Raw genomic sequence first — 25,528 nt, 5'->3', positions numbered from 1 at the left:
CAAAGTCTTTCTACACGTGAGAAAGCAATCATACACATATGGGATTACTGTCTTTCCTAAACACACAGGGAATGCTCAACCTCTTGCAGACATATCAGAAATATACAAAAAAAAAAAAAAAAAAGACTTTGCCATGTAGCTGCCAATAAGGAAATGAATTCAGCAGCTACTGCTAGCCTGCCTCAGCCTTGCGCTGATGTTCCACAGCCACTGGTAGGCTACTAATTGAATATTTCAGAGGGCAACGGGAAGATTAAGCATTATTTGACAGTGGAACTGCTCAATGATATTCAGACAAAAACAAGAGCGGGACCCCATGGTTTTCCATACAGAGCAGCACCCCGGCAAGCACTGGGATCCCCCCAGCTCCTGCCTGCACTATTTCTAGGGTTGTTCTGCTGGTGGGGTTAGAAGGGATCAGCATCCCCACGCCGTGCACCACATGGGCCGTGCACTTTTACTCGATGCAAGAGTCTCTGAACAGATCCACACGGGCATCGTGAAAACACTCTCAAAATGCAATGTGGAGAACGTTTCCCAGAGCAGTCCCGGGCCCATGCTGCGGCCGCCTCCCACTACCAGCCCCAGGCCCGGACCACATTTCAGAGCAGGAGTTAAAAACATAACGCGCATCATTCCGCGCCGGCCGCGGGCCCCTCGAACTTCCGGCCGCGCGGTTGCTAGGCAGGATTACCGTCTCCATGGCAACCGCCGCGCAGCCCGGGGCCGTCCCCTCGCCAGGCTACGCGCGGCCGCGCCGCCGCCGCACCTGCCGGGCTACGCGTTGCCGTGGAGACGCCGCGTTGCCATGGCAACCAGCACGCCAATCGGCGCGAGGCCAGGCGGCCGCTCCGCGCCGGGCAGGGACAGACGGAGCCCCGCGGGAGCCGTCACGGCCGCTGCTCAACCCCGGCGGGGTGCTGGGCTCTGCTCCGGCCCGGTAAGGCACCGTGCAGCTTTCTAGGTGGGCTGCACCTGCCCAGTACAACCAGCGCCCTCCGCCCCGGGATGGGACAGAAGCGGTCCCCCCGCACCCCATGGGGTCGTGGCTCCCCCGGGCCTGCCCGGCATCACTGCGTCCCTGCCCCGCGCCACGGGCAGCTGCAGGAAAACAGTTAAGAGTTGTAAAATCGTCTAGGTCTTACCTTTGATATGCCTGAGGAGATGTGGGAGGTGTATTGAACACATGCGAGTATGGGTGATAGGGTGTCTTTTTCAAAGCCTGAATAAGATTTTGTCTATATTCTGGGTCTATACACCACAAGGACCCCTTTCCAATACTCTGCAAAGAAAAAAGAATTAAAAAAAAATCAAATATTTGATCTAACGGCACAGCCTTATTCATTTAGCAGTACTTGTCAGGAAAGCAGTGGGTTGGGTTCCTGGTCTGATAGAAGTGAACACAGTTTGCCTGCCAGAGATATCGCTCCATTAATATATACTGTGACTATGGTTTAAATCACACCTTCAGGGGGGAAAAAAACACCTAAGAATACACGTTTGGCTGCTTCCCCACCACCCCTTATTAGTTAATATGACTGAACAGGCAATTTCCCCATCACACTATACTGGAACAACACAAAGCTATGATTACTGATTGATGGAAACTTTGAAGAGAAGTTGATTCTTTTTTGAAAGTGAATTTATTTTCCTTTTGCCTCTATGCTAACAAGAAACGGGGCTGAAAAGGTAGGGTTTAAAACTCCCTAGCAACTGTTTTAAAAATAAAAGGATTTAACCCTTCAGCCACATGACATTGGTGCCATTATGCTACAAGAAGAAATTAATTATCTGTTCTCCCCTAAGGGAAAAAAAAAATACCTCCAATACAAAACAAACACAGTAAAACCAGAGCTTAAAGCATGTCAGGGTGTTGTGAAATCAGAGTCAGTTCCAGCAGCAGTGACTGCCAGACCTCTCCCTGGACACAGGGAACACCTGGATCCAGCAGCCTGCAGTGGTAAGGCTGCACTGCCCCCAGCACCACAGCGGTCCTTGGGCCCAGCAGAGGTCAGGACAGACACCCAGGGCTGTTTTATGAGCTCTCAAATGCACAAAAGTACACCTCTCCCTAGGCTGTACCAAGAGCGCACAGGCAGATCAGAGCAGCCCTGTTCGAGAACATGTCACATGAGCATCAGTCTCCACTACGGATGGAGCTCCTCAAGAGGCTCTCAGGCCATCAGGATTGGCTTCTGGCAAACGCTGGCACAGGGAGGCCATGCTTTCTCCCCGTGCCAGCCCAGAGCACCCTTTGCTGAGCTCCAGCAGTGATCATGGTGCTCCCATGTCCAACGGCCAGCACACTCACCACAGATGAGACCGAATGAGGGAGACTGTTTCCTAAAGCCATGAGGAAGGCACAAACCTGACACCTGTTTCCTTGTGAAAAGGAGCCCTACGGACCCGAGGTGCTGCTGGGTGGCTTTGGGACATACCAGTGGGAAACACTTAGTGCTTGCAGAGCTCTTCAGACAGAAGCTACCCCACAAACAAAACCAGAAAAATAAGAAAGAAGCATCCCAAGCCTCACCAGATTGCTATGTGAGAGCACCTCACAAGCTCACAGCATTGCTCGAGTTGCGGCCTTCAATCAAAGCCAAACCCATCTGTAGGGGGAAAGAACCAGATTCTGCAGGGCACTGTGAGAGCAGCTGGGAGCTGACCCGCTCAGGGGCTGGCAGGGACAGCTCAGAAGGCTCCACATGGCCCCACAGGGGCAGCACAGGGAGAGGCCAGGCCTGCAGAGCCTGGGGGCTGCAGGAGAAGCAGGCCTTGGGGCTGCTGCCCAGCCAGGCACTGTGTGGTGCCACCCAGCGCAGTGTCACGGGGAGCTGTGTGCTCCATGCTTCACATCAGTCTGCAGCAAAGAGACCGTGACGTTTGGCTTTCAAATGTGTGATGGAAACCCAGGGACTTGGCATGGTATGCCTAGGAAGTGACTTTTTAGGCAAAGGACAGACTCAAAAATAGAATCCAAATCTCTCAAATTCCACTTCCACACTCCATCCAAGAGGCAGAGCAAGAGCAACACAGATTTTCCTTTTAAGCAAGCAACATGCAAAGCTTGGAACATTTTTTTTTTCAGGAGAAAACCTTTGCTGGATTCCTTACTCTTTACAGCATGGGACAAGCTTTAAAAACACTACACATCAACACCACCCTGTGTACTTGTACTTGCTGGAACACAGCACGCTGTTTCCAAGCCTCTGTGTTCTTCCCTTTCATCCAAGTCATCTACCTGGCTGTGATCTCCCCCAGCCCCACCAGAGCGAGCACAAGTTGATGGGGGTACAGGGTGAGGTCACTGCTGAAGGCTGACTTCAAACCATGCATGGCTGTTACGCTGCATTTGTTTGGCTTGTGGGTATTCTTGTGAAAGCCAAAAATAATCTCACTGGGAAACAGAAGCACTGAGACAAGAGGTACTGGAAAGGTATTCTCGGTAGAAGAAACACTAAGAAGGCAGTGCCTGTATTTTTTTGCTAATATACTGTGCCCTATTTTCACTGCAACTGAGCTGATTTATAATTTAGCAGCAACAATAAACACAATGTAAAGCAAAGCTCTCCAACCATGGGAAGTTCCTTTTTTAAGATATTTACCTTTACTCTTCCATAACCACACAACAGACAGACGCAAAGAAAACTGAAGTGTCCCCTGGTTAAGACCTCTTCCTGACAGCCCGAGGTGTGAACAGCTCCGTTAGCTGTCTGTGAAGATGTGTCATTAGTCTTCCACACACAGAGCAGTAAGAAAGGAAATCACTGCAACTCAGACCAATCGGTTAGTGATTAATTTCCATCTTATGACACTTGGCGTGCTGCTTCACTACCTCCTCCAAGCCAAAAGTCAATAGTGTCTCCAATCAAGAGCCAGCAAGAATGGAAAAGTAAAAAAATCCCTGGATAGCATTTGTCTCCCAGGCAACAAGTGAGCAAGGAGTGGATCCCAGTGTGGCATCCTCAGCACTGGAGTGCTGCAGCCTGTCCAGCAGTGCCTCCTGCTCACTGGTACAGCACACAGCCCCTGGCACCTCCTGTTCTGCTGGGGCTGCTCCTGTATCCGTGTTTCAGGTTGTTACAAACAGGGTAGAAAAAAAAAGCTGAGTAGAGGGGGACAGTCACCTCCCTCTCCCTGCTGGCCACCCGTTTTTTCATGCAGCCCAGGATACAGTTGGCCTTCCGGGCTGCAGGCACGCACTGCTGGCTCATGTCCAGCTTCTCATCCACCAGGACCCACAAGTGCTTTTTTGCAGGGCTGCTCTCCAGGAGTTCTTCCCCAGTGTGTATGAATACCTGGGATTGCCCCGGCCCAAGTGCAGCACCTTGCACTATGGCCTTGCTGAACCTCACATTAGGTTCACACAGGCCCACTTTTCCAGCCCGTCCAGGTCTCTCTGGATGGCTTCCCTTCCCTCCAATATATTAACTGCACTGCCCAGCTTGGTGTAGCCTGCAAACTTGCTGAGGGTGCACTTGATTTAATCAGCTATGTCACTGATGAAGATGCTGAAGAGCACCGGTCCCAAGACTGACCCTTGGAGAACACTACTTGTGACTGGCCTCCACCCAGAGGTAGAACCATTGATCACAACCCCTTTGCCTGTGACCAGGCAACCAGTTCTTAATCCATCGAACAGCCTTTCAAATCCATACCTCTCCAATTTAGAGAGAGTTGTCTACTATACATACAGGCTGTATTGAGGTACTGTTCTTTCTGATAGCTCTAACACCCAAAGATGACTTCCCTCCAGCCATTAAAACTGGTGCATTACCAGGAATAGGTGCGAGACATTCAGTGTCCAATTTCTTTTCCCCTCAAAATGGACTGCATACTTAAGTTTTAAAATCCTATTTACACAGCCAGAAGAGAACGAACCAAAAAAATGTCTGGTCCTCTGTTAGCAGAAAAAGATGTTTGAAATTAAAAAAAATAATAATGCTGCTTGTTAGCTCTTTCAATCATTAGTTAACAGCATTAGCTGTTACTAAAACTCCTCATTACAAAGATTTTGCTTCCATATACCTCACACTGCTGACTGCTTAGCCCTATTCAGTATTTATTGTCTGCCCAAAGCTCAATAGAAAACCAGTGTGCTGAGTTCTTTCCAGGACCAACAGCTGGGAAAAATACAGACCCTGTCTATATAAAAATTCTGGCAAATACTTACTTGAGGAATTTCATTCCCTGGTTATTTTAGCACTGACTTGAAATTTGTTGGGAAAACAGCTTGTTTCAAGGGTGGTTCTTTCTTAATGCCACACAAACAGTCTGCCCCACATAAAGCTTGGGGAAGAGAGTAGACGTAGAGGCCGCAAAGCACGTAGGCTCAGACTTGGACAATCATGGCTATGCCACTGCCTGTCTGCCTGGGTCCAGCAGGGCACCGTACTGACAGAGGGGAGCAGCAGCTGGGGGCTGCCCACCTCCCAGAGCAGGTCTCTGCCAGGTGCCCAGTCCCTTTCCACAAAGTAGATCCAAGGGGACTGTTCCCTTCTGCAGGACAAGCCATGGCAATGCAGCAGTGTGCTCCTTGGCACAGCACCGGGAGGAAAAGTGGGGCTCTGGCTGGGCACAAACCAGCTGGGAATGGTTCACCAGGCAGGCAGAGAGCGGGGACACAGGGGGAGCTGGGACGTGCTGGGCAACATCCTTTCAGCCAAGGAGCTTGCTGCTCAGCAGAAAAGTATCCAACAACTACCCCTAAGAACTGCCAAAGCAGAAGGGGATGAGTGCTCAGGACTAGACTCTCCAAAACTGAAGTTATCAATGGAATGAACTAGGAATGTCACTGCTACCCACATTGAGCAGCGCACACAAACACTATCCCGCCCTGATTACTGGGGCAGTTCAGGAACTATGACAGCGAGCAGAAAAAGCAGAAGCTTCCTGTTGGTTGAAAAAGGACCTTTCCAACTAGCATCTCCAGTCCCAAGTCATCACACCTTGAAATCACAGGACAGTGGCACATCAGCCCCTGGCGAGGTCAGTGTGAGCTTTGGCAGTCATTAACACAGGACCTCTGAATAACACTAATGACACTTTCTTGCAACAATGAGGAACTATTTTGTGTCAGTCATCCCCATTACCCATATAATAATTTGCTCTCAGCATGGATGAAACCTACTATTGTTACAGCAAATGACCCCTCTGCAAGTAATAGCAGTGAGATTACTGCATATCAAAGGTTCTTACTCTGGATAAATATTTATCCCATGCTCACTGCACCCAGCTACCTTGCAGTAGAGACCTTGAAGCAAATCTTCACGTACATCTGCCAACATGTTTACCCACGGGAACGCTGTACAGCTCTTCCATAGGCGTGCAAGTGTGCCACCCAAATACAGAGGCATTTCTATAGGATCAAACTTTAGTGACCCAGTTTTCAAAAGGAAAGCTTCAATAAAATAACTAGATGATGGAAATACATGTGATGCCTCCGCACGTGTAAAGCAGCCACTCAAGTAGCTACAGCCAAGACCAGAATCTGAACAAATAACTGTGTTTTTAGACCAGAAAGAGATTTCAGCCCCTAAGGGGAGAGAGGGAACAATATTTCTCAACATTTAGAACCGTATCACACAACACTACTCCAGAAGTTGTGCAAACACAGTCGAAGGCACAATGGGGAACAAGCAGCTGATGATACAAACTTGAACTCGGAGGACTGAAGCCCACTGTGATCACAGCTGCTTTGTACTGGCACCACAGCCCCAAGGGGCTGCCAGGGCAGGTACTCCTCAGCACTCAGAGGGCACAGCCCAGCAGCCCAGTGCTCCCACTTGCAGGAAGCCCTGGGCCATGCTGCTGGCACCACCCTACCCCACTTTGCACTCACTCAGGGCTGCAGCTCCTTCCTTTACTCCAGGCAGGGGCAGCACACAAATGCCAGCTCTGGGAGAAAACAGCAGAGTTGGTCTGCTGCTCTATTTAAAACTGTTAGTTGTTCTTCACTCACTGATGTTTGGCAGTAAGGACAGACTGAATATTGCTTGTTCTGCTCTCCTGCATTGGTTCTCTGGTTGTAATACGTTTTTATAAACAGTCACAGATAACACTAAACCTTTATGCTCCTCAACAGCTCTGCACCATGCAGATGAGGATGGTGTGTTCTCTATTTACCTCATTGTTAAACAAATGAAGTAATTCACAGAAAGACACAAACAGAGCATTGGAATCATCTGAGGTCAGCTAGTTTAAAAGAGAAAAAAAAGAAAGAAAGCAAGAAATACAACTGCTAAGGAATTCTTAAAGAAAGAAAAACAAAGCCACTGCCAATGATTGCTATTATTATAAAACACATTCCTTAGATCCACTGTAATAACACATCAAAATTACAAATAACTAATCATGCAGTCTAAGGGTAGATTTTCTTCATTCTCTTCAAACATTTCTAGCACAGACTTGTGCAATTCTATATAGCCAGTTTTAGAGAGCTGCACTACAGACCTTAACAGCAATTTTAATGACAGTAACAACTGCAGAGTAAGCATTTAATTTTCATAAACCCTCACACAAAATCTCCCAAACCTATGAACTCTAGAAACTTCCCCTGCCCTTCACAGGAAAGTCTGGCACTGTTATGTGAGTTTTACACAACACAGGGAAAATAAAGCCCTATCTGCATGCAACATGACAAAACCCTCACACCTGCTGCTTCTGCGTGTTTTCAACACCTTTCTGCTAAGCCCCCTACCACAGTACAGATCAAGCACAAAGCTTAAGAAGAGCTCTTAACATAGTTACACAGCCATAAATATATGCTCATTTGATATGCCAAACTAGTAGCTTGGTGGGAAGGATTGCTGCAGCGCGGTGTTCCACCCCAAGGAAACCAGCTGCATCAAGAAATCACTGCTATTCCCAAGAGAACAAAAGATTGGGGCTTTTCAGGTCTTACTTTGCCCCCGGTAAAAATATCCATTTGCTCAAATTGCAGAAGTCCACGTCTCTGCTTTCATGTTTATCTCCTGCTATTTTAGCTTATTTGCTCACAAACTCTCCTACACATCAATACATTAGTTGCTAGATCCTTGTCCTGCTACTGGGACAGTGGCCTGGTACTACCCAGGTAGTGCAAGGCCATAAGCATCTCCATCCCCAGAGTTCCTCCTCATACACCACAGGCAGACCGTGGAGCTAGGTGAGGAAGATCCCACAAGACAGGAGCTTCCCCTAAGTGAGAAGTAGGATTATAGTGAAAAGAGCTACTCTGCCTTAAATAAAATAACCTCCCCACCCCCCCCCCCCCGAACAAGGAGCAGCCAAGCAAGTGATTAAACCAGCTACAGAGGCCAGAACAGTGCTGGAAAGTAACAACTGGAGAGAAGGAGAGATGGGATGAATTCGTCAGTTCACCTGTTCCACAGGCAAGATCACAGAGCAGGCTCCTGCAGCATGAGCAAGCACTGCCCAAACGCACAGCCATGCAGAAAGCCAACATCACTCCAGTGCAGGAGGAGTTTAAGTCCCACCAGCTCAAGATATCTGAAGTTTTCTCTCTTCACACGTGTAGACCCCAGCTTGTGCCAAGGGCCCCACTCCTCCCAGCAGTACTGCCAGGGGCAGCCCCAAACTGACCCCAGAAAGTGCCCCCAAAGCAGAGCCACAGGCAGAGTAGAGGGGCTGCAGGTCATACCTCAGCACAGTGCCTGCACAAGGACTGCCTGCACAGACAGGTTGAGATTCATACAAATTAAAGAATAGAGAAGTCAGTAATGCCTCCCAGTGTGTGGTGTAGGCACCCAGCAAGTCTGACTGCCCTTAAAACCATAAACCCAAGGCATCTCCACAGTCAGGGCTACAGATCCCATGATCTTCAATCATGTGGCCACTGTTCCCACCATGGTGACTCTGCCAGACAACGCCGTGTGAACAGCATAGCCATGGCTCCCCTCAACCCTCCTACTGCCCCTGTGCCACGCAAGCCTTGTATGCCCAGTGGCACGTGGACTGGCTCCCACCACTGCCTGCAGGCCACAGGATGTCACCACAGCGGTGTCCCACACTGTCATAACAAAGAGACTCCTCCAACAGGCTTAGGAGATGGCACATGGTGTCACCTCTCTCTGGGAGCCATACTCAGCCTGTTAGGCATCTCCTCACTGAGTACGTTTGCAAACAGCCCTATAAAACTGTTACACAGCCATATGGAAATCCTGCAAGAGCCTGAAGAGAATAGTGTTGTTTGCTGCCCTTAAACAAAGCCTGGCTCATACATAAAGCCACCGCATGCTGTTCCCACTGCAGTGCCTGGCAGCAACAGGCCTGACCAAGGCCAGCCAGCCTCAGGACAAGGAAAGGCTGCAGCACTGCCCAGCAGGAACGGAGCACGGGGGTCCAGGGGGCACAGGGCTGATAAGCAGGGAACACAGAGACAGGGCTGTCAGCAGGCCATCATTGAGAGCCTCAGGAGATAAGATAGCAAGCACTTGCTGCGTCAGCCTACAGAATTCCTGTGTACTCACGGAAAGTGCAATTAGCCCCACTCTGTTGAAAAGTGAGGAGACGCAGAAAGAAAAGAATACAAAAGAAGTTAAGTGCTCAAAGTCACCTGTAAAGTCAATGGCAGAAGAAAAAGAAATTCCTGAGACTCCAGGGCAGCAGCCCCACAGCGGCCACGCAGGCAGCGTGCCAGGGCCGTGGATGCAGCATCCCACTACCGGCCAGCCAATGTGCCACAGCATCCCCGGGCTGCCTCACACAGCCACAGAAAACAGTGCCTTCGCCTGCGAATACACAGTTACAAAGCATCTGAAAACCCACAACGATTTTAAAACAACCCTTCACCCAACAGATACTCAAAAAATTACCCAACACTTAGATCAGTGCTGGAGGTTGGCGGGTCAGGCACTGTCTGCCAGCGCGTTAATGATGAAATGAGCCAGGGAGAGAACTTCCAGGGGAAGGGGTTAACAGCTCACAGAAACCGGTGGGAGGGAGTGGGTGGGACTAACTCCATTAGCAGCCACAAATGAAAATAGAAATAAGGAAGACCTGACAAAAGCTAATGGATTGGCACCATTTTTCTCTGTAACCGTTTAATGCAGGGGTTTTCCTTGCTTAGTGCTTCATTTGGTTCACATGATGAACTGAGAGGAAAATCCAGGCACAGTGACAGGCAGCTGGATTGGCAGCCAGGCAGCAGTGCTCTGAGGTGGGTGCACGCACTAAGGCAGGCGGCTGCAGCCCTGTGCAGCCCGGGTGAGCAGGCACACACCAGTGCCAGGCCCTGCTCACCTCCCACTGCCACGGCACGCAGCAACACGCATTTCTGCTGCCTGCACGCAGGTCTTGATCCCTCCTTCAATCCCACTTCTATGTCAAGGTCAAAAAATAGCAATTTTTTACTGTTTTTTTTTTCTCTTCCCCATGGCTGAACAAAACATGGATCAAAACAAACCATTTCAGCACTGCAAACATCCCCCAAACAAGACGATGCCTCAGCTGTGCCCGAAGCTTTGGCTCGCTTGCTCAGCACAGCGAAGTATGAAACCAGGGCAGCACCTGCCTACTGCAGGAGCACCACGGCCTCAGCACCAGCACTCACCTGTGCTGGGCTTGTAAAAACAGTAAGGAGAGATGAGGCTGCCTAGCCTACGAAGATTTGACAGTAAGATTAATTAATGCTGTAAAAAGGCAATTGTATTTTAGGTTTTAGTTGGGTTTTTAGGTGCCTGATTTTTCATAAGCACAGCTAAACGGGCTGCAAATGGGGAAAGGCAGACATCAGCAGATGCACCACAGCACGGCTCGGCATGAGGGCCCTCTGCAGCATGAGCCACTCCATCAAGCGTATTTCAGAGCTGGTAATTAATACTGCCTTTCAGCTGCCCTGAGCACTTCCGCCACTGAAACAGATCTGAAAAGTACGCAGGTAGTTTATTAAACAAGGCAAAGTGATTCCATTAGACAAATATGACAGAGACTCACTGGTGTGAGTAGATTTGAAGCACAAAGAGGACAACTAATTCCACCTAGCTATTTTCAAGGAAGCCAGCAAGTCCTTGATGACAATCTGCAGATGGGTAAGAATGGGGCTCGTGGGTTTATTTACGTTGCTTCTGAGGCAGACCAGTTCTGCATCAGCAAAGCGTTCCTCAAAGTCCAAATAACTTTCAGGATCCTGACTCGATATATACTCTTCCTCTGTTTTAAGTCCACTTCACTTTATTCCAAATCCCAGAATGACGTAAAGGAAAAGCAGGTTTCCTTAAATTCACAAGAGAATGGGAGGATGTGCACCACAGGCAGCAGAGCTGTGAGAGCTGAAATAAACCCTGCAGAAACAGAAACATCGCTCTTCAGGGCGCTGCTCTGGCCAAGCTGCTAGAAAACAGGATGTGAGAATCAGTTGTGTGCGCAGAAGAGAGGTTATTCAGAACAGCATATTCACACACAGAATGAGTCTATTACTCTGTAAGGAAAGGGTGGGAGGAAGGGGGGGAAAAAAGCTTTCAGCCCACGCACCACAGACCTGCCTACTTGGGTTTTCCCCAGTCTTTTTTTAACTTGGTTATCTCACAAGCACTGCTTTTCAAGTGCGATGTTCACACAGTCACCTGTAAAGCAGGAGTGTGCTGAGTGGAGGAGGACAAGGAGGAGGAGGAGGAAGGACATGACCCTTGGGAAATGGATCCCATGGGTGACTGCAGGCATGTGAGATGGTGCAGCCAAAGAACAGCACGTGTGCGGGAAGGCAGGAAGGGCTAGGCCCAGCCACAGCACGGAACTGAGGGGAAAAGGAAGGGCCAGGGGAAGGGAAAAGGAAAGCGATGCTGTATGACAGTGAGAACCGCTGGAAATTAGAAAAGTAGCAGCAGTGCTACGCTGAGCGAACTCACCATCTTCACCACTCCTTGGTACTTACCAGCAGACTATTATTCATTATAATCAGAGTATACAGAAAGGCTGCTGATCAATACTGCACAAAGGTGATTAGTGCTCAATGATTAAACATCAGTGTATGAATTTATCTGACTTCATGTGCCTGAAGTGGAATGAAACAGGGAGAAATCATTTCTGAGCGGACTGCAATCACAAAAATTGACAATCCATCCAAAATCAGATGTTAATGCTGTGAAGAGTTCAGAAGTAGAAAGGTGGAAAAGATTTATGGCATCTCCGAAAATGGAAAATTGTTTTCTTCCAAGTTATTCAAGATCAAATGTGCCTTTGAACAAATATATCCTCCAAAGGAGAAGAAAATCTCATTGAAGGATGCTAAAATGAAGCAATTCTGATGACACGGGTGTCACACTAACAGGCCTGATGTGACCTGAGTCACTGCTCCGTGTCTTCTGTGATCTTCTTCACTACTGGTTTCACACAGGAAGCCTTCACGTTTGACACACCAGAAATAGCACCGTGTACAAATGAAAAACTTTGTTCAAAAAGGCCTGCATCTTCTTTATTTTCTTAGATGCTAATGAGCTTTCAGCACGGCGTAAGGGTGACTTAAAGCCCTTCACCCTGCCATGCTGTCCTCACACCCATGTACGTGAACAGCTCCATTATTTGGCGATGCAAGCAAGGCATAACTAAGAAAAAAGAAACAGAAACAGCAACAGGAAATGAATAGCCAAATGTGAGAAAGTACTCACCTATAGAGAAAGATGTGTACCTAGACAATGAGGTCCAAGTTGCTGAAGGTCCTACTCAAGGTTGAGCAAAAAGGAAGGGGCACCCTCTAATTAACCACATCGACCCAAATGTCCATGAACAACTCTGAGCGGCTTCAGTAGCCGCCCAAGCCCTTCTGAACACCAATAGCCAGCCCTTGAGCATGGTGGTGGTGTGCAGATCCACCCCCACCTGCCCCACAGAGGAAACCAAAACAGCAGCTCCCTTCCCAGGGAGTCCTCCGAACAGACCCAGGCCTTAGAGCTGGGTCCTGCTACTGCAGGCACTGAACTGCATGCTGTACTGGAGAGGATTTCTCTAATTGCTGCGTTTCCTCCACAAAGAGCTCTCTGGGGACAGGCTAAACATGCCATCAGCAAAATTTTTTTGAAACTTGACAGCCTACAGCTTGATGGTAACCTCCGGAATCTGGCTTCAATACTGCCAATGAATGACACTGCACCATAATGGGATATTAGGTGTTTTTATTAGAAACGCCTAAGATGTAAATCATCAAATCAAAAACATTTCCAGTTGTCTTCATTTCTGTAATAAAGAGACTGGGGGGATTTTAAAGCCTCTAAAATAAGACATCTCCCATTATTCTAAACAGTGTCATGATTTTTGAGCCAAATTCATGAGTGTCAGGGCACAAATCTATATAGAAACTGCTGTCTCCACCCCTACCACATGCATTTTCACCTTTACACACCCATCTGTACACTAGCATTATTGTGACTACCTTAAAAGCCACTCATTTGGATCATCACAGAAACGTCTCTCTTTGAAAAGAGAACTACGTATCTGCATCAAGAGTGAGAAGCAATCCCACCCTGCTAGCAGAGACAAAGTTACACATGGCTTGAATTGAAAAGCCACTTAAGCAAGCTCTGGAACCATCACGCTGTTCAAACTGATGCCAAACAACAGGAACTGACAGTCAAAACAGGAAAAAACAGAGCTCGCTGATGAATCAAATTCTTCCCCTTCCTAATGCATGGCTAAATTAAAGATTCGGAGTGCAAATCCAAAATCAAGTTTGTGACCCCTAATTTATAAATTGTGAGGGAAATAAATTGAGGTTGATGCAGCACACAAATGAGTAATTGTACTGTAATCAAGACACAGAAGTTTGTCCCGCCAGCTCAAGCACAGCCAAACGGATTTTTGGCAGCACTGCCACTGGAGGGTGAGAAGGACTCGAGTGGTGGTGAAGGAGCAGATGCTAATTAGCAAAAGCAGTTAAATCGAACGCATGTTTACTTTGAAACCAAAATAACGCAAATATTTTAGCTGGGGGAAGGGGAATACATTTTCCTCTGCTTTTTCCCAAGTCAGCAGAAAAACAGGATAAGAAAGCAAGATCTTTCTTTCCATTTCAATACTACAAATTAAAATCAAGGCTTTCTAAATGAAAATGTTGTATTTCTTCTCAAATAAGAGGGATGACAGAAAAGCTCATCTCCTCATGGAGATGGTCATAATTACGTCTCTGTTTTCCCAAATTCAAAATTACTCAGCTCCAAATGCCAATAACAAATGACAGACCAAAGTAGACTTCTTAAGCTAAGAACAAGGAACTTTATTCCTCCAAACACAAGCAGCACTGCCTAAAAAGGCATTCAAGTCTTACAGGTGTTTTAACAAAACCTAAAAGTGTAAAAATGAACAGAAGTAGAGATGTTGGTTTTTTTCTACACTGTAAGCACTGGTTTCTGAAAGAAAAAACAAAAACAAAAGCTAAGAGAGACAGATCAGGTTAGTTAGTATCATGATTTAGAGCGATCTGTTTAGACTGACTGGTTACCATTTGCAGCAACAGAGCACATCTGTCCTAAGGAAATTCTGCACATGCCACTACCACAGCACGTTGCTCTCCTAATGCTGGGATGCAAGCAGGTAGAAAGCTTTGTGTGCCAGTTCAGATCCGTACTGCTTTTTGCTCCCATTTCACCTCGCAAGTGTTTTGATGATCTGAAAACCAAAACGATTATGTAGTGTTTATGACACATATACACACACATACAAATACACATAGGGATAGAGAGATACAAAAATAAATGAATTTAATCAGAAGAGGAGATATAAGCTGAACAATAAAATCCCATTTGTTTCAATAGCTGGGAGCTAGCTCTGTACTGAGTCTTCAATGCAATTTATCTCTTTATGACAGCTTCTTTCCTCTCTGTCGTGCAGCCCAAAGTCTAAAAAGCACTAGAACTTGAAATAAATTGGAAAAACAAAACCAAAAAACAGCCCTACTCTTGCAACAGTGAAGTCTGCATATTAAGCACTGAGCCCTAAGAGAAAACATTGATCTCTAGGGAAGGGGGGTAAGAGAAAGAAAAGCCAAATTAATTAGTGCAATGAGGCAATTATGTAACAATAAATACGTAATGTCAATTGCCAGAATAGAAAAAAAAACCAAAGCACTTGCCTGATGTCCCAGTATCTCAGCCACACCAACCCCATAACTTCTGGTCCTTCCCAACACAACTCCTACATCTGCAATTCCTGTAAACCAATGAATCATTTACACCACCGATCTACAGCACAGAAGTGCTTCAAGAAAGGTGGAACTACGCAAGAATCCTACCATTATTTTCAGTGAAGTTTACAATTGCACGTAATCTGTAAAGGCGATCTGCAGGATGAAATGCCTTTTGACCCAGGAGCTCCATACCATTTTCTCTCTGAGTCTGGGTATAACTGTAGCTCCAGCTCAGCCCGCAGCATGCAGTTCTCACACCCATCAAGCATTCCTCTCCAAAGACTTGGCAGTGTTCCTAAGAGCAGCGAGGATCCCTGAACATGAGGTTTCCCTGCTGCTGTAGGGTTGGAGAAGGCTGCACACATACAGACTGTACAAGATAGGGACACTAAAAAGAAGTTTTGCAAAAGCAGTTTTCCTGCATGGAAAGGATCTTATTCTTAAAGACAAACCACGTGAAATGTTTCGTTCTACCCAACAATCTAAGGAGAACAGACCTAAGTGCAAAATTGCAGCTTTTATTACATTCTGTATCACTTACTCCTAATGACAGTGACCTCCTTCCTCCTTATCTAAAAGCAGAGCATTTCAAAAACTCCTTCCCAATCTAAAAAGAACATCTTAGGACAATGTGTTCCCACTCCCCACCTTTCAAATAAAAGGGCGAGGAAAAGAGAAAAATATGGAAATGAAAGCTGGAGATGAGGTGTGTCAGTACCTAACCCCAGCCTTGTATTACCCCCACAGCTCCTACTGGTTGCCCTGGAGGCTTTTCTTTCCACTTTAAAATCATAAAAACATTTTCTGTAGCTGCCACATCCCAACGAGTACCCTCCCACAGTAGGCAGCCATGGGATCTCACAAACAGAGCTCTGGAAAAGAGCCTAATTTTCTGCTGATAGCATGAATCAGTGTGAACTCTGCTGTTAGCATTCAACCAGATTCTCTTGTGCAAAATCCCATAAATAAGTTTCTGCTCCATCTAGTGCCACAGACACTTCCTTGCTATTCAGACTTCCCCATACAGACGCCCATTCATTCCTCTGCTTACCGACAGGCATCTTTCAGCAACTTAGTACTCAGCTACTGGCAAACTGCTGCTGTTCACTGCTGCAATGACATGCAGCAATTCAGCATACTGGAGATAGCATTTGGGTATCTTAAGTCACTGGACAGCAATCTGGTCTCTTTCCTACTGTAACAAGGAAAAACCCACTCACATTTAAGATCCTTGAAATGAGTTCTCTCACAAATTCCTACACAGGTTTCCAGGGAAAAGTTTCCATAACACCCAGAATGGAATTTGAAAAACATAACTAATAAATTAAAATGTACCGTCTCCAGAATGACTGTTATGGATAACCAAGTAAGAGCCAGACACATCATTTACGGTTACAACTGCTTCTTTCCGCAGCTCTCTGGTATTTACCCAAGAGTAAACCAAAAGCAGCTCCTTTGAAGTCAGGAGACCAAACTGGTGGGAGAACAGAAAAAACGCAAGTGACATTCCAGGCTATAAACAGCCTATCAAAACCAGGAAAAAATAGTAATGCTGAAGAAGCTGGGTCACTGCTCCTGCCTGCTCCCACAACTCATGCACCTCAGTGAAATGGTGAGCCCGAGGCCACTCGCGTCCACAAGATATGGAGGGCTTTGGCAAAGTTGAGCAGTTGTTGTGTGTATCAATCTTGACAGCACTGGCACCTCCCTTCTGTCTGCAGCATCTTCTATCCCTGAACTGAGCAGGTATCCTGCTTCTGGGCAGCGCTGGGGCACAAGAGATGGGGAACGGCTGAGAACTGGAAACTGGGCTGAACAGAAGCTCCTGGTAAAGCAGTTAGCTACCAGAGAACCAAAGCACAAGTGCTGAATCATTAACAAGCCAGTTACTGATTCCAAACAAAGCAAAATCTCACAGCTCTTAACACATTTTCTCTTTACTTGAGCTACAAGCACCAGAAAAGCAGCAGCGTCAATACATATCTCATTAAAGCAAACTTTCTTCACTGACTTCTTCTGCATGGCAGACAGGAAACCTGCACTGGTCCAAAACTTCGGATAAGGAATCAAACGATAAGAGCAAATGCTTAGAGAGGAAAATCTTAATTAGCTCAAAAAAATACACTCCAGCACATCACAGTGCTTCCCTGGAGGCTTACTGAGCAATACTTAACCAAACACAGTTGTGTGGGGTGCTTTAAGGGAAATCTGTGTCCACACACCTAACTGCACCACGGTGCACTGCGCTGTTGCAGCTGCATGGGTTGTCTGCACAATGCCTTACCCAGCAGTGTTCTGCCCGGTCTCAACAGGACAGAAGTCAGCTACTTCTGGTTCTACACAATGAACCACTGCTGATCAATACACAGATGCAACAAAAATTAAAAATACAGTCAGACTGGGCTTCTTTTCCACAAGGATTTCAGATTGGACTATTGAACTAGATTTAACATGAAGACAAGGCAGTAAGACAGCTGAAAATAATTCAGAAGGCAGCACTGAGCTGCAGGCCCAGCCGACCAACATCTGAACAACTGTACAGGAAACACAGAGCAGCACAGCAACCTGCTACCAGCCCATCCTGCACACAGGGAGGAAGGCTCCTGAGCACCTCGCAGGCTGCCTGAGCTGCACTTGCAGTCATGCGGCTCAATCACCATCAGCTCTCCTAAGCACTTCTCAAGAGGCCTTTACCCAGGAATGAGGCTGAGCAGCTCAACCCGCTGCTCTGCTTCAGCCAGCACTCTGCTTCCCTTTCACAGAAGGAAGAAGTCCAAGGGATGCACACTGAGTAGCTAAAGAGTTCTTTGCTGTTTTGGTGAAGAACTGAACTGTGAATGCTCAGCCAGATGAAAGAGATCAGTGAGTCCTTACTGCCCAGCCCTCTGATCAGCTCCATTTCAGCTCCTCCCCAGAGGAGATTCCTTGCAGTTTCCCATAGGTCGGCATTTCCCTGTGGGCACATAAGGCACTGCTCAGTGCTGAATTCTGGCCCAGTGCTGTACTCAGAGCAGAGCACCGCCCCAGAGCCAGACTGGGTCTGTGGGTCTGCAGTGCTCTGTTAGCTCCACAGGAAGAAGCACTGCATGGCAATGAGGAAATAAAGACAGCTTTTGAGTGGACCCCCAGCACAGCTCCCTCAGAGCCATCCCCACTGCTCACATCTCACAGCCCTGCCCGCCCCCTGCCCCAGCTCTGAGCTGCCAGCTGCTGCATGCCTGAATGGAGCTCAGCCCATGGCTGCACTGCCTCAGGTACCAACCGACCACAGAGACCACAAGCTAAGCAGGGAGCTGGAAAAGAACCAACCAAATCAGCCCACTGAAAATTGATCCCACTGAGAACAGTTTTCCAGCAGCTCAGTGCTCAGTGACACAGGTGCTGGTAGGGGCTCACAGAACAGCCTGGGGTAAAGGGTTCATCTATAGGCTGTGTGGGCTGTGCCCGGTGCTGGCAGCCCACACTCACAGTTTAAACCAGCTGTGAAGTATCCTCAACACTGGCTCCTTGAACAACTGCTCCCAGGAGAAAACCAAAAGCCAACATCTTCAGAAGAAGAAAAGGGAGTCTTTCTCTGGAGACATTCAGACCCTGCCCAGCCACGGCTCTGTGCTGCTGGTGGCTCTGCTGAGCAGGGGCTGAACTGAACGATCCCTGGGGTTCCACCCAGCCCCAACCCTGGGATCCCACGTGAGATCTGCTTTCTCTGCAAGGCTGGCCTCCATCAGGCCTCTGCTGTCACTGCCCCCTGGGCATCTCAACCAAAGGTACTCCCCAGCCATCCCTGTCACAGCTCCCCTGGTTGTGTCAGCACACTGACTGCTGGGCTGTGACCTGCATTGAGGAACTAAGCTGAAAAGCAACTTGAGAATTCAAAAAGAGAGGAAAAAAGTCCAGCTGGATCCGATCTGCAACCAGATCCAGGGCTGGTCACTGAAATGCCAGAGCGTGTCTGCATGCTGCTGGAGCATGCAGCCCAGAACAGGGAGGAGCTGCAGCTCACAACTAGCTCCATCCGACCCTCACAGCCCAGGCCCAGTGCATGGGGAGCAGCCCCAGCTTTGCCCTCACACCCAGGCCCCTGCAGCACTAACACACCTCACTCCATGTCTGCATGGATCAGTTACCCCAAATAACTAGCAGGCCAACTGCCTGTCAGGGTACAGTCAGAGCCCACCACAGCTCCCCAGGACAGGGGCAGCCCACTGCCCATCTTCCCTATGAGTCAGGAAACACCAGCAACTGAGATAGGAAACCCAGAGGTCTCTGGGTATCACCAGCTCCTTATCACTACTTGAAAAAAAACCACTAATTATGCACCATACAGCTCCAAACCAGTTCACAGACACAGACTACTGCAAAGAGTAAGTGATGATGTAGTCAACCAGCTGGAAGCCAGTTAAATGGAAGAGCATTTCCATGCAGAGCTTTAGGAAATCTATTATTTAAATATTCTGTATAATTCCTTGCTTTTGCACTTCAAAAACAAAATTGAAAGGGCTCAAGAAAGCTCTCCACAAACTGTGTGATATCTGGAAATCCCATATTACAGGAAGGTTCTAAAGACTGCTATGATTTCTCTGGAAGGAGATGACTTTGTGTTAAAAACAATTTGAGGGGAAAGTTTCCGGTGGCTGAGAGCACATATATGACAGACTGAGATATAAAAAAATGGATTTCAGGTTAAACACAACAAATTCTAACAAAAAACCCACACTCTTCTTTTAATCACGTGGGAAATTAACAATTGGATCTGCTGCTTTAGGACGTCATTTTGTTAACGGCGTCAACATCACTTAAGTCCTTAACATGAGTCTGGGGGTTTTTACATTTTTAGGTCCAACCAGACATTACAGACACAATGAAATTCTGATGCTTGTGCTATGTGGGTCAGGCTAGGTGATAACAGTATCAGAACCCAAGGAGAGCTTTTCCATACCCAGAGGGCCACACAGCTTTCACAGGAGATCTTCCCAAACCATGTTAGCAGAGGCGGGATACTACCACGGGTCCATCACCTTTGTGCAGACTGGATTAGGAGATCTTAGATAAAGAACAACCAGGCTGCCTTGTCTCACTCCAGCTAGCTCTTACCTTCCTGCAGGGCTTTATCTGCAAAAGCCTGGGCAGTATCACCTCAGAGGAAGCACGCCCGCTGGAGGGCCTCCTCAGAAGCCCACACAGCCCAAGCCATGCAGGAGATAAGGACACCCTGCACATGCCAGTAACACTCAAGAGGCCTCAGGTCCCACAGCCCGCTCCAGACAGAGGAGGAGCCTTGCTGGATCTCCATGACCCAGTTATTGTCCATGTACTTCTAAGAATAACTTTGACATCAACCGAGGAGAATTTTCTTCTCCCATCCCCGTGGACACATCCCTTACTCTCATTACATTTTTATTGAGACATTTTTATTGAGACATCCCTCAGCACAAGTGCCAAACAAACCTTGAGGAGTCCTGGATTTCCCCAGTACGCTCCCAGCTGGGAGCACATGCACACTTCTCTGCCTCAGACAAGCAGGGCAGACACAAAGAGGAGCCTGCTCCATAGGAGGGATACCCAGAGCAGCACAGACCGGGCAGACAAAGGCAGCAGAGCACGATGCACAGGATGAGAGCTTCCTCTTCCATAACTGGGCTGCTAAGCAAGACCAAAAAACTGCAGAGAAGTCAGTGATGCCAAGCATCTTTTTCCTTCATCCACTCATTTGATAATAATGATCAACAAAGTTTGCGTTTGTAAAAGGCACAGATTGGTCACACGCCCTGAAAACACAACCTGAGTGGCCTTTGTTCAAAGCAGGAATCTCTACATGGATAATAATACCCTTTGAGGGGGAAGAAATGGGGTTTATCGCAAAATATTTCAAGAGACCCTTAGCTACAGCAGCACTAGTGGGCGCAGCTATAATTACAGCAAACCTACATAATGCGTCTGAACTAGCTTAGCCCTTTCCCTGCAAGCAGAGGAGCTGCCACATCAGTAACTCTGTTGCTAAGGCAACTGCTTACTTTCCATATCAACTGCAAACGCGTTGCTATGGAGACACATATACAAGAAAAATTCCTCTCCACAGCCAAGGACCAGATGGCAGGGAAGTCAGAGAAACCATGGGCTGAGGGCTGCGCTAAACGGGACACACTAGAGGACATTTAGATCGGCGTGCTCACAATAGGATTAATCTGAATGACTGAATTCACAAGTCTAGCAGTATAAACAAAGCCTGGGAACTCCTCTTGTGCTCCCCATCATGTGACACTTCATACTCCGGCCAACTATTATTAAACTGCTGAGCTCAATGCAAAGAGGTTTGCACAATCAAGGGCTCAGCGTTTTCCCTTCTTCAGCCCTTCTGCCTGCCTCGAGCCAGCACATCGGCCTCGCCGCAGAGTTACACGCGGTCACCGTGGCCTTGCTGGGGGAGCCTGATGGCACGGCAGCTCCGTGCAATGCAGCAACACGTGAGCACAGCTGGGGAGAAAATGTCTGCTCCCCCAGAAGACCCACAACAGGGCAAGCTGGAAACAGAGCGATGCAGCCTCTAAGTTCCTCTGTTGCGAGGATCTCGCATCAGGAAACGTGAGCATTCACACACACACGCAGGAGGAGCGGCAGGCTATTAAATACATATTTAGCCCCGTGAATGTAAATGAGTGAGTCCAGGACTGAGGGAACTACTATGCAGAGGGAATCCAGAAAAGAATTAAGCGTTCAGCAGAACTTTTTTTAGAAAAACGATTACTGAAAGGCTCTACAAACAAACACTGGGAAGCACAACTCGGAGAGGAAAGCTTGTAGCTTTTCAGCGTGTCAGCACACATCAGCAAGCAAATGCCTGCCATTCCCAGCACCGATTAACTCCTTCCCTGCGCCCCACGTTTCAGAGCCCAGCTCCTTAGTGTTTCTGAGATGCCTTGTCACATAAAAACAGACAGGCACATTCTAAACCTGCAACTTGCAGAATGTAGCAGCACACTGGAAGAAGTGGCACAAAATGATTCCTTGTAACAGAGAGTTAACCCCACCCTGAGGTCCCAGGGACCCTTTGAAACTCGCAGGCTGCTGGCAACAACAGAGTTGCTCGCTGTAAAACACTCCAACCAACTCTGGAGGTGTGCGTGAGCGCATGAACGTCTTTTCAAAGCCAGCAGTTGGATGTTAGTGCTTTCCAAGTCCACAATTAGCTGTCAGGCACCTGATTCAGCAACTCGGCCCCAGAGCCAGCTCTGCACTCCCGTCCCCACCTGCCACGTCCCTTGGCCAGGACGCGACTTAAGTGACCTGACTTTGTGCATTTTAAGTTTCAGATTCTCTTCTCAATTACCTTAATGCTGGCTACCAGCAGGGTGACTGCATAGTTATTAAGAGCTCAGGAGCATGAAAAGATGGAAGGAATTCTTTCTCATAACCTATGCTTTTCCAGGGAAGACTAAAAGCTCACCTTGTTACTTACACATTCAAGGGCTCCCCCATACCTTACTGTCTCGCTGTGTAACTGTGGCTCTAATCATGAATTCAAGACGTAGATTACTATTCATGCATTGTGCTTCTCCCATTCCCCACGGAGAAGTGCTTCATGGTATGGTTCCTGTGATCTGAAAAGGCTACGGGTATTCAACAGATACGCATGACAACAAGTTCCTCAGAGGAAGGAAACTGTAGTTTAAATAGACCACTTGTAAACAGAGGACAGCAGCACTGAACATGTCTTGCCAGTAACAGTACTGGTTGTTTTGTTTTCTTTTTTGTTGTTTTTTTTTACCGTGTGCAGTGTGTTAAGGTTTCTTATGGCCTGGGACAGGATCATAAAAGGTTGGCGTGGCACTTGCTATTATAGTCTTGCTTCCAAACAAGAATTTGAGGCTCCGGCTTGCACGAAACAACATCCAGCTCAGGAACAGGTTTTTTAATCTTGCACACAATCGTTCACAGCAACGAATTTATAAAAATACCAACATACAGTGTGTGATCTCCAGTATGTGGACAGTGGACTTCAGGGAATGACACTGAATAAATAAATAAATGAATGAATGAATAAAAAGCCTTTTAAGAAAGTAAAGCTCCAAGAAAAAGAAAGTTAAGTAATCTTAAATGAAAAGTTGTTGGCTTAGGGTAACATAAGAGTGTTCATTTAGAAAATATCTTCTGTTCCAGAGCATTTAAAGTGAAATCGTACTCAAAGCAGGGAGAACAGCACCACCAACAGAAGTCTTGCTCTGGGGTAACCAGTTACAAGACTATCACAGCGCTAACTTCACTGCACTACAGCAGCTGAGTGCATCTATTATTTCTGCCAGAAAAAAAAACACTCCCTTTCTGTTCTTCGGCCAACTACAGAGCAGCCAGCGACGTGATTCTACCTGCTATTCAGTTCACAAACCTGTGGGAAGGACTGTGAAATTAATCTGCAAGCTGGTATTTTTATCAGTACACTTATACGTTGCCAAAGATTCAGCCCAGATCACAGCTTCTGGAGCCCGCCCCCTCCGGAAAGTGCTATCTGCTCCCAGTCTGGTTTATGCAATAGAAGGTTATGCAAAGTCCTGCCTCCACGGCGTGGCTCATTTCCCCATTCCCTCGCTCACAGCCTCTTTCTGCAGATGCAGCTGAGGATTCAGCGATGAAACCAGACAGCAACAGCAGAGATCCGAAAGCAACAATCTGTTCCCCAGACTTCTGCCATTGCACTGTTCTCAGAAGCGGCAAAAACTCCATAGGGAGAACAGCTGAGTTTCTGGTAACTTTCACCTCTGATGCCAGACCTATTCTGCTCTGTTGGAAGAGTCTCTACCCGAAGGAAAATGAAGCTTCACCCTTACCATTCAATACTACTTCTGCTCATTTAAGAAAAAGAAAAGAAAACCCTCTTTTCTGATTACAACACAGACCAGGAAAAAAAGATGACCTCTTACATAAGGCATACCCTTCCACTATATGTTTGTATAAGCCAAGAACAGCAAGCAGCCTATTTATAACATGATTACATTCATCTAGTGGAGCTGGAAACCATTACCGCAGCACGGTAACTACAAACAATATTTAACCACTATGCATGAAGACACCAGCTGGGGAGCAAAGAAAACACACACACCAACTATTTTCTTACTGATGTCTAGACAATGAATTTAATAAAATCAGAATGAGCCACGCGAAAGAAATGCTGGCTTTCTAAATGCAATGAACTGCATTACCAAGGACAGCACTGTGTATTCTGCACTTCGCAGTTAGGAATGCATTCTAGGACAAACAGGTGAGTTTTGTCAGAGCCAGACAGGTTTCCACAGCTGCAAGCTTACCTGACTTCTGTCTTTGTCCACTTTCTTAAAACATTTATTCAAGGACAGATTATGTCTCACAGAATTTTTCCATCCAGTGGGTGCGTTTGCAAAATACGGGAAGTGTTCTAAAATCCAGTTGTATATATCCTTTACGGGCAGTCTTTTGGTTGGCGAGTCCTCGATGGCCATAAATATGAGGCAGCTAAAGGAGTAAGGAGGTTTGCAGTTGGGGTTCTGCTTGGCATCGTAGGGCATGTCCGAGTGGGCGGGGGACGGAGGCGTGTCATCACCAATGTCCTGAACGGGGCTGACACTTCGTAACACCGAGTCCCCAAAGCTCTTCAGCAAGTTCTTGCTCTCGTGTAACCAGTTCAAGTTAGTTAGTTCTTCATCTTCCATGGCCCCTTTATCTAATCTGATGGCAGGCAAAGAGAAATCTAGGTCCTCGTCATCGTGAAGTGCCTTTGACAAATCGCTATCTTGGTAACGCTGGCTCAGTCCGCTGGGAACACTGATTCCTGAGCCCTCCGGCTTCTTGCTGGGCGGCATGACTGGACCCATTGAGGCAGAGGCTCCTGGGAGTCTGACACCAGGGAGGGGGAAAGAAACAGAGAAAAAAGTTATTAGCTGGTGAAGGTACCCCGTAACGTTTTGACAGCCTTTCCCCACCAGCTGCTTGGCCCCCCGCCATCTGTTTTAAAAACGACAGACTTAAATTAACGCTCACTCCCAAAGTGCTGGGTAAAGTAATCCAAAGTCAGGGCAGCTAAACAACTTTCAACGCATGGAATGATACGAGTGCCAGTATGCCTTGGTGCTCCCTGAACTTGAAGCCCCACACAGGAAATCCTAGAGACACACTCCTTTAATAACGAATATGCGTATCAAATCATCGAATATTCTGACAATATCGCTTTAATAAGCATGTAAATTTAAGAAGGAAAAAAAAAAGAAGAAAAAAAAGAGGGGCTTAGGGCCAGTTGCTTCAGATTAAGTTCAGCTGTTTCACCCTTGAGGACAACACGACAGCCCTACGATAGAGGCACTGCCTGAGGGCTCACGCAGACAGGCACCAAACCCAACCTGAGGCAGTGCTGCAGCAGAACTGAAAAATTACACCACAACTTGCAAA

At 47.3% G+C, this 25,528-nt stretch overlaps 1 protein-coding gene across 4 annotated transcripts in view; it reads right to left on the bottom strand.

Annotated features, from left to right (window-relative positions):
• The window catches only part of FOXN3 (forkhead box N3), a 112,889-nt gene extending 87,877 nt beyond the window's left edge, over positions 1-25,012 (bottom strand). For 2 of the 4 annotated variants that reach the window (XM_065751582.1, XM_065751589.1), the window contains exons 1-2: positions 24,415-25,011; positions 1,146-1,282 (exon numbers count right to left, since the gene is read on the bottom strand). In XM_065751582.1, coding sequence (XP_065607654.1) covers positions 1,146-1,282; positions 24,415-24,957 — 680 coding nt within the window. In that variant the 5' untranslated portion in view covers positions 24,958-25,011. Of the gene's footprint in view, positions 1-1,145; positions 1,283-24,414 lie in introns of all 4 variants that reach the window. The other 2 variants (XM_065751573.1, XM_065751599.1) reach the window with 2 other exon arrangements.
• Between the last annotated feature and the right edge of the window lie 516 nt (positions 25,013-25,528).

The sequence above is a fragment of the Cyrtonyx montezumae genome, unplaced genomic scaffold (genome assembly GCF_038088225.1).
Source record: "Cyrtonyx montezumae isolate F1298 unplaced genomic scaffold, pur_monq_1.0 scaffold_10, whole genome shotgun sequence".
NCBI lineage: Eukaryota > Metazoa > Chordata > Aves > Galliformes > Odontophoridae > Cyrtonyx > Cyrtonyx montezumae.
This window is presented reverse-complemented; position numbering and strand designations above follow the sequence as displayed.